The following is a 12,355-nucleotide window of genomic DNA, read 5'->3' on the forward strand; positions in this document are numbered from 1 at the left end:
TTTCCCCTGGCCCCATGAGCATCGGGGTGACGAGACGGATAGCGAAAAATAAGAGTAAAGGGATTGAGAGAAAGAGAGATTGATAAAAAAAAAAGAAAAGAAATTGAGTCACTTCCGAACGTCCGTGAGGCAGATCCTTGAGGCTGGTTCCGGTTCATTGGCCGTTGGACGAGGAAAAAAAAGGCATTAGTTCAAGATATATATTTAGTTGTGAGGTGAATCCTCTTGATCGCTGACCGGTCGTCCTAGCCGCCCACGTGATCAAAAAACTATTGAAAAAGAGTTGGATGATTATAACCGGAAATATCAAGTTATTTCAGTGGCAGCATTAGCCTAGTAATTCTCATTTCACCCGTTTAAGTGCGATTAAGGGAGCAGGGAGGAGGGGAGATAATTTTTGTGTAGTAGCTTTGTGCCGAAGAGCAGACCGGGTGAAGGAGGCGATGTAGTGAGAGCCAGGGAGTGGAAAGGGGATGGCCAGGCGGTGTATTCCGCTGGCTTGGTGTAGGGCTCAAAGCCGAGCTCCTCGGCAGTCTCACGACGACGCTCAAAACGTTAACAAGTGACCCCCACAAGCGGTACAATACCGATATTTTTGGTTGATTCGTGTGTCATTGTTTACGTTTATAAATTTCTCTCATCAGTGGAATATTATCATCGAGTAATTGTCACCCCACATTCATCCACGGTGAGTCAATGAGCAATAAATTGATATTAATTTCATTAGTTGTCCAAATATATACATTTTTTGCAACGTCACAATATTTATTCAACCGGTCAATGGCTCTGGAGTTACATGCTACTACGAGGCAACCGGTGATGTATAACTAACGTAACAGTTTTTTGCCAAAAAGGAGAATGAGAAAAGACACAAAATGAGAGGAATATCCTGTTTTCTCCTTGCTCTTTATATTCGGGGCGTGAAACTCCATTTGTAAGGAATACCCGATTTTATCTTGTGACACGAGACTTGCATTAACTCCACAACTGGGTGGGGGAATTTACGATGCTGACCAGTTACACCATCACTTTTCGCAATATTTCCTTCTTTTTTCATTCTCTCCGTTCATACCCTTCCTCCTTCCTTCGATTCTTCGGATTCCCTCTCTTTGTTTTATTTTGATAAATTTCACTCGGGTATCACTGGGACAGTCGTAAATCATTTTAAATGAGAATAATGGATGGTTTTGTTTGTCAATTGTACAGTGGCCATTGGTTATCCTCACTACGTGATACTCGTGAATCGAAATTTTTTCGGCCTTGACACTTTAATCCTTCGGGCCCGGTTCGAGGCCGAAATAACGACAGCTGGATCCCGTACACGTGATATTTTATACTCTTTCGTTAATTTTGCAAGTCTCGAGGTACACGGCTGGGGCTTCTTTTACCACCTCAACACACCTACCCCTCTGCCAGCTGGCAATGAGTAAATAACACCTGTGCTAAAGCACGAGAATGCATTTTTCACCGCTCTTTCTTGAAAAATTATCCCCGTCAATATTTTTCATGATTCTTTTCCTCATTTGTCACCAGTAATTATCCCAAGGAATTAAATTCACAGTTTTAACGGTGATATTTACGGATATTTTGTTTTGCGAGTTTAAATGACTGGAGTGATGCAGACGTCGTCACTTCCCTTAATCAATTAAGTGAATGCCTTCCGGTTATTTATAAACATTCGTCTTCATCATCGTTTGTGTGTCTGACCGCGAGGCGCCAGTTGGGTTGTACGGTAAAAATCATATTAAATGGGTGAAAAGAATCAGTGGGTGGGGGGAGAAAGGGGGGTGGGGAAATAAGCGGAAAAATTGCCGAGACAATTAGTCCCATTCATCGGTTTGCCTCTTGACGCGCACTCAGGGTATGTGCGTAAACGTGCATGTGTGTTTCTTGAGCTTATTGAGAAGCGAGGCGCCAGGGAGGTCTGTCCGTTAGTCTCGGGGTTTATTATTGAAAGGCATCGGTGCAGGGCTTCCACGATAAAACTTTGATCGGGATTAAGGGGATCAAGAACAGAATGTGGTAGCCTTTCTACTATATTTAGATCTTTTCATCCCTAAAGAAGTCAACAGTTGAGTCGGGCTGGTGATAGCCCTTGACCGGAATTATAAAAAACAAATTGAAGCCTTTTAATGGAGTTAATATATTTGTGGATATTAACTGAGAGTTCTGATGATCGACGACAAAAATAGAAAATTATTCTACCGAAGAATAGTCACGGTGAGTACTTGGACATTTGACTGATCATATTGATGAGTTTTTTCGGTTGCTTTGGCATCTTTAGCACCTTAACAGAATGAAGACATTATAATTCTGATCGTTAAGGATAAAAATAGGGTTCGACTGGATAGTGCCCAGATGGGCGGTCCTCTCGCGTCAAGGTGGTAGTCGAAAAAGTATCAGAACACCCGCGGTTTACCACAGTTTTTAGGAGGCACGCGCGGCCGTGCCTTTGTGTGGTTGAAATGAAAATGGTAGTGAAGGTTTTAAAAAAAGGGAAAGGAAGAGGGAAACATTTGAGGGATCGTCCAGCGTGTAATCGACGCGCATTCGCAACTTGGGAGAGTGTATGGATTGGTGAATGCGTGGGCGGGAATGAATTACACTAAAAGCCTTGCAACAAGGGAAGACTGGCTTGTCTAAAAAAATATATATAGGAGTTTTTTTACTATCAGACATGGGGTGTGTGCACACTTCTCTTTCCATCAGAGGCCATTGCCCACGGAAATCCTCAAGATGTTTCATTTTCTCCATTTTTTTTCCCTCTCCTTTTTCCTCCTTTCGCCTCCTCCCCCGACCAAAAAAAAACTTTCTCGTTTAAAAATAGAATATTTGTATCACGGGGAAAGACGAGAGTCACGCGCCAAGTGAGAAGTCTGTGCTCAAAGCTCACTGAATCCTAGCTGCTAGAAATTATGGGAATAATTCATTCATATTTTAGAACGTGTTTTAAAATTAAACTCCCATGTGGAGCGATGAATTGTGTCCACGTTAGATATTTATATTCATCTGTAACTCTTATTGCCAATGAAATGAAGTTTACAGAGCTCGAGGGGCTCAAAATTTAACAGCGACTGAATTTTTTTCTGTCAGTCTTAAGATGGACTAAATATATACTCCACTCTGCGTTGCCGGATGCTGGAATAGTTATCATTTATCACGGTTAACCATTTCAACTCTTTAAAACTGATTTTTGCTAATGCATGGCTTACTGCACCTGTCTGACAGGTGCCCCAGCAAATGCCCTCGTTCTCTCAATTTTCCTCCTTCCCTTCATTGTCCTTCATTTTTGATGGACAAAAAGTTAAAAGGAGAAACGTAAAAACGAGTTGAGATGAAATAATCACGAAAAATTGCCACGTCCTCTTCAAGTGCACTTGCAAAGGCACTACCTACGGTTCTCGCTCTTTACCTTTTTCTCTTTTATCCTTTTCGTCTCATTTCCTTTCAACACCCAACCACCAATTTGTCATAATTATTATATTTATCTTTGTTATTCACTTAATCCCGTCTCTTGACCGCTCTTTCGACACGCTCCATGAGGTTTTTAAAAATGAGATATTGATGAATGTATGCGGAGAGAAAAAACGTTTAGTTCCTATTTTGCAATTTTGATGAATCGACGCATTTGCATAATTTGGTCCGATAAGATGAATTTTCAGGGCCTTATGAATATTTGATTGACTTGTTGTCTCTCACTAGATCGATGTATTCCTTTGGAATTTGCTCTTCTTCTTTTGTTTGCTCTTTAAGGGTGAATTCAGCCGAACTAATACGAGACTGCACTATTAGAAATTTTTAAAGATCGAAAGAAACTAAAATCATGGGTAAACAGATCCAGAATATTTTGTGGCCAATGAATGCCTCAATTTTATTTTTAATAGTCAATGGTTAATTAAAGTGATGTCCGTCTTGAGGGTAAGAAAACTCTAAAACACCAGGTAGACCTTCAGGGGAACATTGCCAAGGTTTGATGAGGCAGTTGAGAAAAAAATAGAAATTTGGGATTTACTGCATTGTTGTACCAGGGGGAGTGTCTAGAATGTATTTCTGAGAGGAAAAAAAATAATGAGGCTGCAGGATAGATAAAAAAGTATTCTTTAGGTCGAATGTTCAAAAATTATCACCCTCGGGATATAATTCACGCAGGGAATAAATTTTACCCCCGGGTTTAACTACTTAACAGAGCTTGCTGCAGCCGGGCCATAGTATAATATAAGCCCCGCGTTGCCCCAGCTTCGGTGCACCAAACCGTCAGTTAAGAAAACATGTAAATTTGGAAGTTCGATGGATTATTTTCCCAGAGGGAGTATCTCAAACTTATCCCAGGAAGTACAGAAATAAATCAATTCCAGGGTTAGACTAGTGCTAACTGGAATCCAACTGAAGGATAAGAAAAAAAAAATGATTCTGCCATTTCAACATTCAACGACGACGACTCCTCAAATATAATTCATACCGAAGATCAATTTTACCCTAGGGTTTATTTGCTTAACAGGGCTTAATGCATCCCGGTCATATCTATTATGTTCCTGTATTTTTGATAAACGATAAACTATTCTAAGTGGTTATGCAATCATGATCAGACAAAAATTACACTGCCATTCGCTGAGATTAATAAAATACAACGGAAACCCGTTCGTTGTTCAACATTCAATGAAACATTTATAAAAACCAATAACAACCGAATGAATAACACGCGAATAAATAATAAAATAAATTTTAAAAACCCCATTTCGCCGGGTATAATCTCTTTTTCCCCCGGTCCCGGTGTACTTTAACCGGGAGACCTCCCAAAAATCCGAGTAAACTGGTTATTCAACTTGGCGACATTGCGCCAAAAGTACTGGGGCGTAGTTGTGAATTACAAACAGTACAAAAAAGGGAGTGAAGTAAAGAGACCAAAATAAATAAAGAAATAATAATAATGATAATAATAATAATAATAAAAACAAGAAGATAAATAAAATGGAGGAATCGCTTGGATAACGGGGTCCAAATATAGTGTTGCCTTCCGAGTGTACTCTCTCTCCCCCTGTTGTATTGCGTATACGGGGAGAGGAGTTAGCTCGGATGGATTATTTCTGCGGTCAGGCCCCAGAGGAGTGAGAGAGAGCGATAGGGGGAGGGAGAGGGTATGTTGGTGTATAAAAGTGTAAAGAGCGTTCGCGGAGGAGGTAATACACCAGGGCTTGTGGACGCACTTGGGTACGAGGGACTGGGCGAGTAAGAAGTCAAGATGGTCCAGCGTCCGCCTCATTTCCTCTCTCTTTCTCTCCCCCGATATTGCCATCTCCTCTTCTACTCTGCACTGCAGCCGGAGGTGATGACCTGCTCAAGGCCACCCGCTCCCAACCTCTGCGACCAAGAGTACTCCTTGTTATTTTTATTATTATTTCTCTATCCTTTATTTTTTCGTCAATTAAACAGTGCAACTTTTTTTTCCACGTACAGACTGTTTCTCTGAGTATATTGTTTTCTATAAATTAATTGAAAATTTATGAGGTCTTTGTTGAGTTCGTTTGGTGATTAATATCTTCCTCGGGGTTGTTGAATAAATGTGCGATTTTAATGATCATCAGATGCTTCAATAGATAGTTCATTTTTTTTTGTGAGTTGATTATGAAAGTTATTATGTTATTCAATGGGGCAAACTTCCTTCTCATGAAATTGATGATTGAAGAGTAATTGCATTTGGATTTTTTAATGATTTTGTTTGCTTTGATGGTGAAAAAAAAATACTATCATTCCTGGGTATTTGTTGGTGCTCCATGTGCTCGACCTTGAGTAATTCTGCACACACACCAGGAACTTGGATGCGTTATTGTAACAGTGTATTACATGGCACGCACTTGCGTGTATACACCATAGCTAATTGGCGCGTATATATGCGGACATTCGATATAAAAGGATCGGGTCAAACGGAGTCAATCGCGCAGCTGTGTCCACCGCAGTGCCTATTACCCCCGATTCATTATCACTAGTCTATTGCCCCTTACCTCCTCCTCTCCCTCCTTCGACATTTTTTTTTTCTATTTATTTGCCCAGGATTCTTCACTCTCGTACAATTTTCCTTGTCGTCCCTTAACGGACAACATCCACCACCTGCGTTTATTTTTCTGTTTATCACTCGAAATACCAGTCGTTATCATTCGAAACAGTTTTAAATATTTTTTTCTCTTTAATTTATACTTGCAGAGCGCGATGATACTGAGCCGGTGAAGGAAGAGACTCCAAAAGCGGTGGATAAAAAACAGGATAAAAGTGAGTAAATTCCTTGCCGAATTCGTTTTAAGATAAACATTTCGTGAAGTCTCTTTCATGGACATTTGAGGGTAACATATTTTTATTTTACAAACGAGAAAGAAATAAAAATTGTGGAGAAAATAGTGGAGAAACAGCGGAGATGTAACAATTAATTTTAATTGCTCGTGAAATCATGAGCCACTGCAATGGAATTGAATTAATTCATTCCATTGGTTTCGCCTCTATCGGACAGGAGATGAAACGAAGTATCTCCTAAATTTATCAATATTTTTTACAACAAGTAACAGCGTAACGTAACATTCTGAGAATTAGTTAACATCTGCCTGACATAGAAAGCTTCACCTTTACCACTACTCTCATTTATTTTGAATAAAAAAAAGTCGGCTATCCACGTGCATTTGAGAGGTGTCGAAGTAAGAAGGATGTACGTATTAAACCTCTATAGCTCTCCCCATCAGTTTTGTGAGAAGAGATATATCTTTCTCTCTTCCTCTCTCCTCTCGTTTTAACAGCGTGTCGGGTTGAAAAGATATCGAGATCGGCGTGAGACGCGTTCACTGCATGCACCTCTCAATACTTGGTTAGGCACACTCGACGGGCTCGTGCCACACTCCGGATCCATCGTGTAAATATAAAAGAGATGGGGAAAAGGTGTGGAGGAGGTGTCGAGAGAAGGCCCCACGAAGTGCTCCACATTCAAATATCCTCGCCTACTCCTCTTATGATATCTTGGCCTTAACCATTCCACTCTACTCTCATCCCCTCGGCCCCTCATCCCTCGCAGCTTTTGTTCCTTTGCTGTTTCATTTTTCTTTTTATTCTTTTCAAGTTCCTTTTTCACTATTACTGTATGCGCTTATAACCACTACGGTGAAAGTTTTGTTGGAAAAGATAATTCGCCCTCGATCCTTCAACGTTACCCATACAACGAACTTCACATTGAGATTCATGACTTAGATACATCACGAGTCTTGAAATAGGATCGAAAAAATTTATGAAAGGAAGCTCGATTTAATATTAACTTTGAACGTGATTTTAATCCTTGGGATGAGAGCATTATTTTTTCAGGAGTCTTATCGATATTTAGGGGGGGGGCGGGAGAGAGGGGGGTTGGTTTTTCGTTTCACGAGGAAGCAAGCAGGGGATGAGTTCTGATTACTTGGAATTTTTTTTCATGAATTATTCTTGAAATATAAAATTTTTAATAAAATCGTCATTCAGCGGAATACGATACACTTCTGGTTGAACATTGTGTGCAGTTTTAAATCGCTTTGGTTTCAATTATGGAGATATCAAGAATATGTCAACACTCCCTCCTGTTTAAGTCTGGAATGCTCATGAGAAAATTTTCGAGGTAAAGCATTACATACAGAGAAATTGGTAACATTTGATTCCACAGTGAGTGGGTAAAAATGATGCATTGAAATATTCAGTTTCCATTGAATCATGAATGCATGAAAAATGTACCACCATTCGCAGTGCTCTCTGTTCCGCAACTCTCGTGAAATAATTTTCAAGATAAAGCGTACAAGTATCTCTGAATTTGGGCCACTTCATTCCAAATATAAGAAATTCATTCATAGCTATCTCATTCGCTTCCAATTACCGGTCAATAAAAAAATATAAACCCATTTATATCCCCTCAGATAATTCTCAGCACGTCATGTATAATGCATACTTCACACCAAATCCAAATACCACATATTTTTTTTATTAAATACCCGTTGAAAGGAGAAAGTCCAATTTACCCATTAACTCGATCTGTAATTCCAAGCTACGATAAAGCCATCTGCGACTCTCAATTCCATAAACCCCACCACATTAGTACACATCTAATTAATACACCGATAAAAATGTCAACACGTTTCAGTCTTCCCGCTGCAAAATCCATAATGTCTTAAATTTCTTCGGCTTCACACGTCCCAGTACTTCATAACTTCACTATTTAATAGCCGGGAAATGTTATTTTAACCCGGTGTCTCCCACTGTGCCGGGGAAGGTGAAAAACAATTTACGTCACTAACACGAATGCCTTGAATCTTTATCAAATGAATTTTCAATAAACGTTCGAATAACTCAATTCACCTCATTGGGCCCTGGGTATACTTCGCTCCCACGAGGTGTTTCCGCATTCTGCATACCAGGCGTCTCTCCAGCAGAGCGAGAACAGCTTAATACATGTAAAAATTCCTGAAAGTGCACCGAATTTGCGAAAAATCCCCACTGCATTAGCAGGAGCTGCCTCTTTGACGGTGAAAAAATAGCCTCAAATGGAGTTTTAAAAAATACAAAATCTAAAGTGCTTGATATTTCACCCACCTAAATTGCTTACACGCCCATTAAAGAAACACTGGAAGTCCATCACAAAGAGATGGAATGAAAAAAAAATAGAAATAATAAAAATCCTCTCATGTACGTTAATGCGGAGAGAGTCTAGGTGGAGCGTGATGTAATGCGTGAATCAGAGTGTGCGGTCATACAGACCGTTCTGATTCCTTCGACAAGCGCGCAACAGTCGAAGCTTATCGCTCTCTTGTTCACGGAGATTAGTCGGATAGTCGTGATCTAGGCGTCTGAGCGTTAAACAAAACTTGACAGTACCTTTTGTACGGATAAAAGCCATCATTCATCAAGGTCAGTCAATCATTTTTCTTCTTCTCGTTGAAGTCGTGAGATGACGAACAATAGTGAGGCTGGCGATGTTCATCGCTGGTTTCATGGGAAAATCACTGCCGAAATTTTTAATTCACCTGCCCCCTAAAATTAATCATCAATGAATTTTGAATTAGCACTTTTCAACAACTGTCACTATCTAATCGATTTAAAGAACCCTGTGGACCACCAACGCATTTGGAATTAATTAAACCCCGAGTTCATTCATTCCCCACCAAAAAATTCCTAATACCCCATAATTTCACTTTTCGAAAACGTAAAAAATCGTAATGAATAACCCATTCGTACCATAAAAACCTCAATGGGGTGCAAAGAATGAGCATTTGATTGGTGCTCTCGATCAACCGGTTTAAACAATCCCACCTCCTTCCCTTCCCCGTCATCTTCAAATCGCCGATGCGAAAAAACACAAGCGCCCACCCTAAAGTTAAAGAAGTCAATAAAAATGAGAAACACTCAGGATTTCGAGGTCAGACATTAGCACTCTGGGTAATTCAATACTGCCGTTCGCCACCGCATACTATCCTCATATCATTCCACAAAACAAGTTCTCGCGTTACCCCAAACTTCATCAATGACGTATTAATTAAGGAACGCTACTTATTTCAAACAAGAAAATCACTGATTGCCCGATGACACATCGTTTTGTGATGATTTCTCATTAGCTCGCATTCATCACTGAGTGCCTGGGGCTTTATAAATATCGTTGATCAAGTAATTCACCTGTCGTTTAGTTATGTGTCACTGGTGGGATTATTCATTCGTTTATTCGTTTTGTCGTCTGCAAAATTGCCGGAATAAAAATAAATGAGTGGGGGAAAATGAGAGCAGAGTGGTGATGTTTGAGATGTGCGGGGAGGAAAAAAATGAGAGACTTGTGGGGTGGGAAAAAAAAAGGGTGGAGGAGGGGGAATCGGTGAAGGGAGATATAGAACGAGTAAGGGGGGTCAGGAGGAGGAGGGGGGAGGGACCATTAGCGATGAGGAGAAACACCGGCGTCTATCTCGGTGACGACGTCGCCGGGGCACAGACGACGAAGACGACGAGGATGACGTTCATGTGGTAGATGTGTGTGTATGTAGCGGGGCAGCACGTTTGTTCCTTTCAAGGGGGCCCACTGGGCTTATCCCTTCCACGAACCGGTTGGCTTCTACTTCGAGTTGCATGGTTTAACCACGGAAGCTGGCCTCGACGAGCAATGTCGCCCAGTCTTACCGCAACCATCTAGCTGGTATAACCCATATATACCGCCCCATTCTCACAATTTAATGTCATATATCGTTTTCAAATTTAGACATTAAGTATTTTCATTATTATGTGTTTATTATTCATCGTTTGAATATACAATTTTACCGGGTTTATGGAGTATAAAAAGAGGATTTACAAACAGCGAGGTAATGGTTGATAACAAAGAGCCATTCATTTATAATTATGAGTGGAGATAATATTTTTTTTTTGAACTAAAAATAGGGGAATCGGCTCGTGATTTATTGGTATCTTCATTAATTTATTGTTGCACGGAATCAAATTGAGTGAGAAAATCGTTGTTATTGGAAATTATTATTTTGACACAAGTGATGAGAATTTGTCAGTTGTTGAACATATGGCGAAATGACAGCCACTCGAGTGTCTGTGACGCACAGAGCAACCGGTCCCCCGCTATCGGAGTAAATACAGAAAAAAAAAAGGAGAAATCCAAAGCTGAGCCGAAATGCATTAAAGTATGTACACACTCACCTATAGGCATACATTGAGATACCGTACTGCGGGAGCTTGAGGAGATACATCTGTGATTAGGATTATAGGTTTTGCGGTGGTTTATCGTGAGTACGAAAACGTGGAATTTCAATCGGAAGTTATTACCCTTGTATTTGCTATCAGTTCGAGGACGTTTCCAAACCGGTAAACGGCATGGATACATGAGTACTAATTTTTGTTTCACATTGTTCTGCGTGTTGTCGGGCATAAAACAAGTGTACCTCTTTCTCCTGTGCTCGCGGCTCTTCGTATCCATATTCCGTTCATTCCGATATTAAATTTGATGGAAAAAAAATGTCGAGAGATAAGAAGAGTGCAAATATTTTACCATCGTGTACATACACAGCATTAATGTATATGCGTTAGAATGTTGAAATCCTTGAAGTGAAGTTGAAAAGTGAATTGGCCAGGGCACAAATGCACCCAGTAATTCCCCTCGAATTTCCGTGTGTGAAAGACAATTGTTATAAAGTGCAATTTCACCTCTTGAAACAATGAGTTCTAACAATCTACATACATTGAATGTCTCGAAGGGTTCAGTGACCCACAAGGAAGGATAGATAGAAATAAAACATATGAGAGTCAATAAAAAAGGTGATTATTTTTCATTTTTATCTCTCTCATTCTGGCCTCGAGGGCACTTCGTCAAGGATGAACGATCAAGTCCATCAACAAACAATGACCGAGGCACTTGCCGAAATAAAATAACTCGTCAGAGTGAACAAAAAAAAAAGTATGTTTGCTCAGCTGGGAGCTCCAAAATTAATGAAACATTCCAACAGGAAAAACAAAACTATTTACACTGATAAGAGAAAGAAAAAGGATGAGGGGAGTGGGAGAGGGGGAGGTGGGGATTTCGCAGAATCGAAGTCTCGTTCCGCGCGATCCAACCGACAAATCGGAAATTGTTGGAATACCTAGACTGATCCGCGACGACCGTGAGACTATGCCGGTGCCGTAGACTCGAGTCATCCGACCACTTTTTGTTTTTTTATACTTTTTCTTGTATGATTCTTTTGCTTATTTTCCCCTTTGATTATTTTTCCTGCATTAAAAGCCACGGTGATAGGGCCCGTTAGGTCATCGATTAGTAGCAAAACTAACGTGACATTATGTCTGTGGATAAATCCGAGATTTCTATTTCGTAGTAAAAACTATTTTTCAATCAATTGAAATTGTGAAGATAAATTGATGTATGAAAAAACGTATTCCGGGTAATAGAGTCATACATAACTGTTATTCCTATGTTTACTGGATTAAGGAGGAGTCATCACTTCATCTGGTATCAGATCTATTTATTTATTTGATTCGGAAATTTGATTCAACGATGTCCGAAAAAATGATTGAAATAGATGCATAAATCATTGGATCAACTCCAATGGCATTTGGTGAGGAGAAACTGGCGAAATGAATGAGGGAATAAATTCGACTTCTCCGATCAATTCAAACATTGTAATTCTCGATTAAAAAATGGGACCATCTGATCAACCGTGTCATATTAATCTATCTATTCCCCCCATTCGAAACAGACTTATACCCCATGTACAACTTATACTCATAAATCAGTGGGCTGTCCTTTTCCGATTGCAAAAAAATCAGCGCAACAATGTACACTGATTTCCCTATTTAATTTCATCGCAGAAATATCAGATTGTTC

The 12,355-nt window shown here is 40.0% G+C and overlaps 1 protein-coding gene across 2 annotated transcripts in view; it reads left to right on the forward strand.

The window, feature by feature from the left end:
* LOC135164396 (uncharacterized) overlaps positions 1–12,355 on the forward strand; it is a 32,663-nt gene that overhangs the window by 12,265 nt on the left and 8,043 nt on the right. The window contains exon 6 of one of the 2 annotated variants that reach the window (XM_064124677.1): positions 6,199–6,264. The exons of the other annotated variant lie outside the window; for it this stretch is intronic. Within the exon in view, the coding sequence (XP_063980747.1) occupies positions 6,199–6,264 (66 nt within the window). The remainder of the gene's footprint in view (positions 1–6,198; positions 6,265–12,355) is intronic. 2 annotated transcript variants of the gene reach the window in all.

The sequence above is a fragment of the Diachasmimorpha longicaudata genome, chromosome 7 (genome assembly GCF_034640455.1).
Source record: "Diachasmimorpha longicaudata isolate KC_UGA_2023 chromosome 7, iyDiaLong2, whole genome shotgun sequence".
Lineage (NCBI taxonomy): Eukaryota > Metazoa > Arthropoda > Insecta > Hymenoptera > Braconidae > Diachasmimorpha > Diachasmimorpha longicaudata.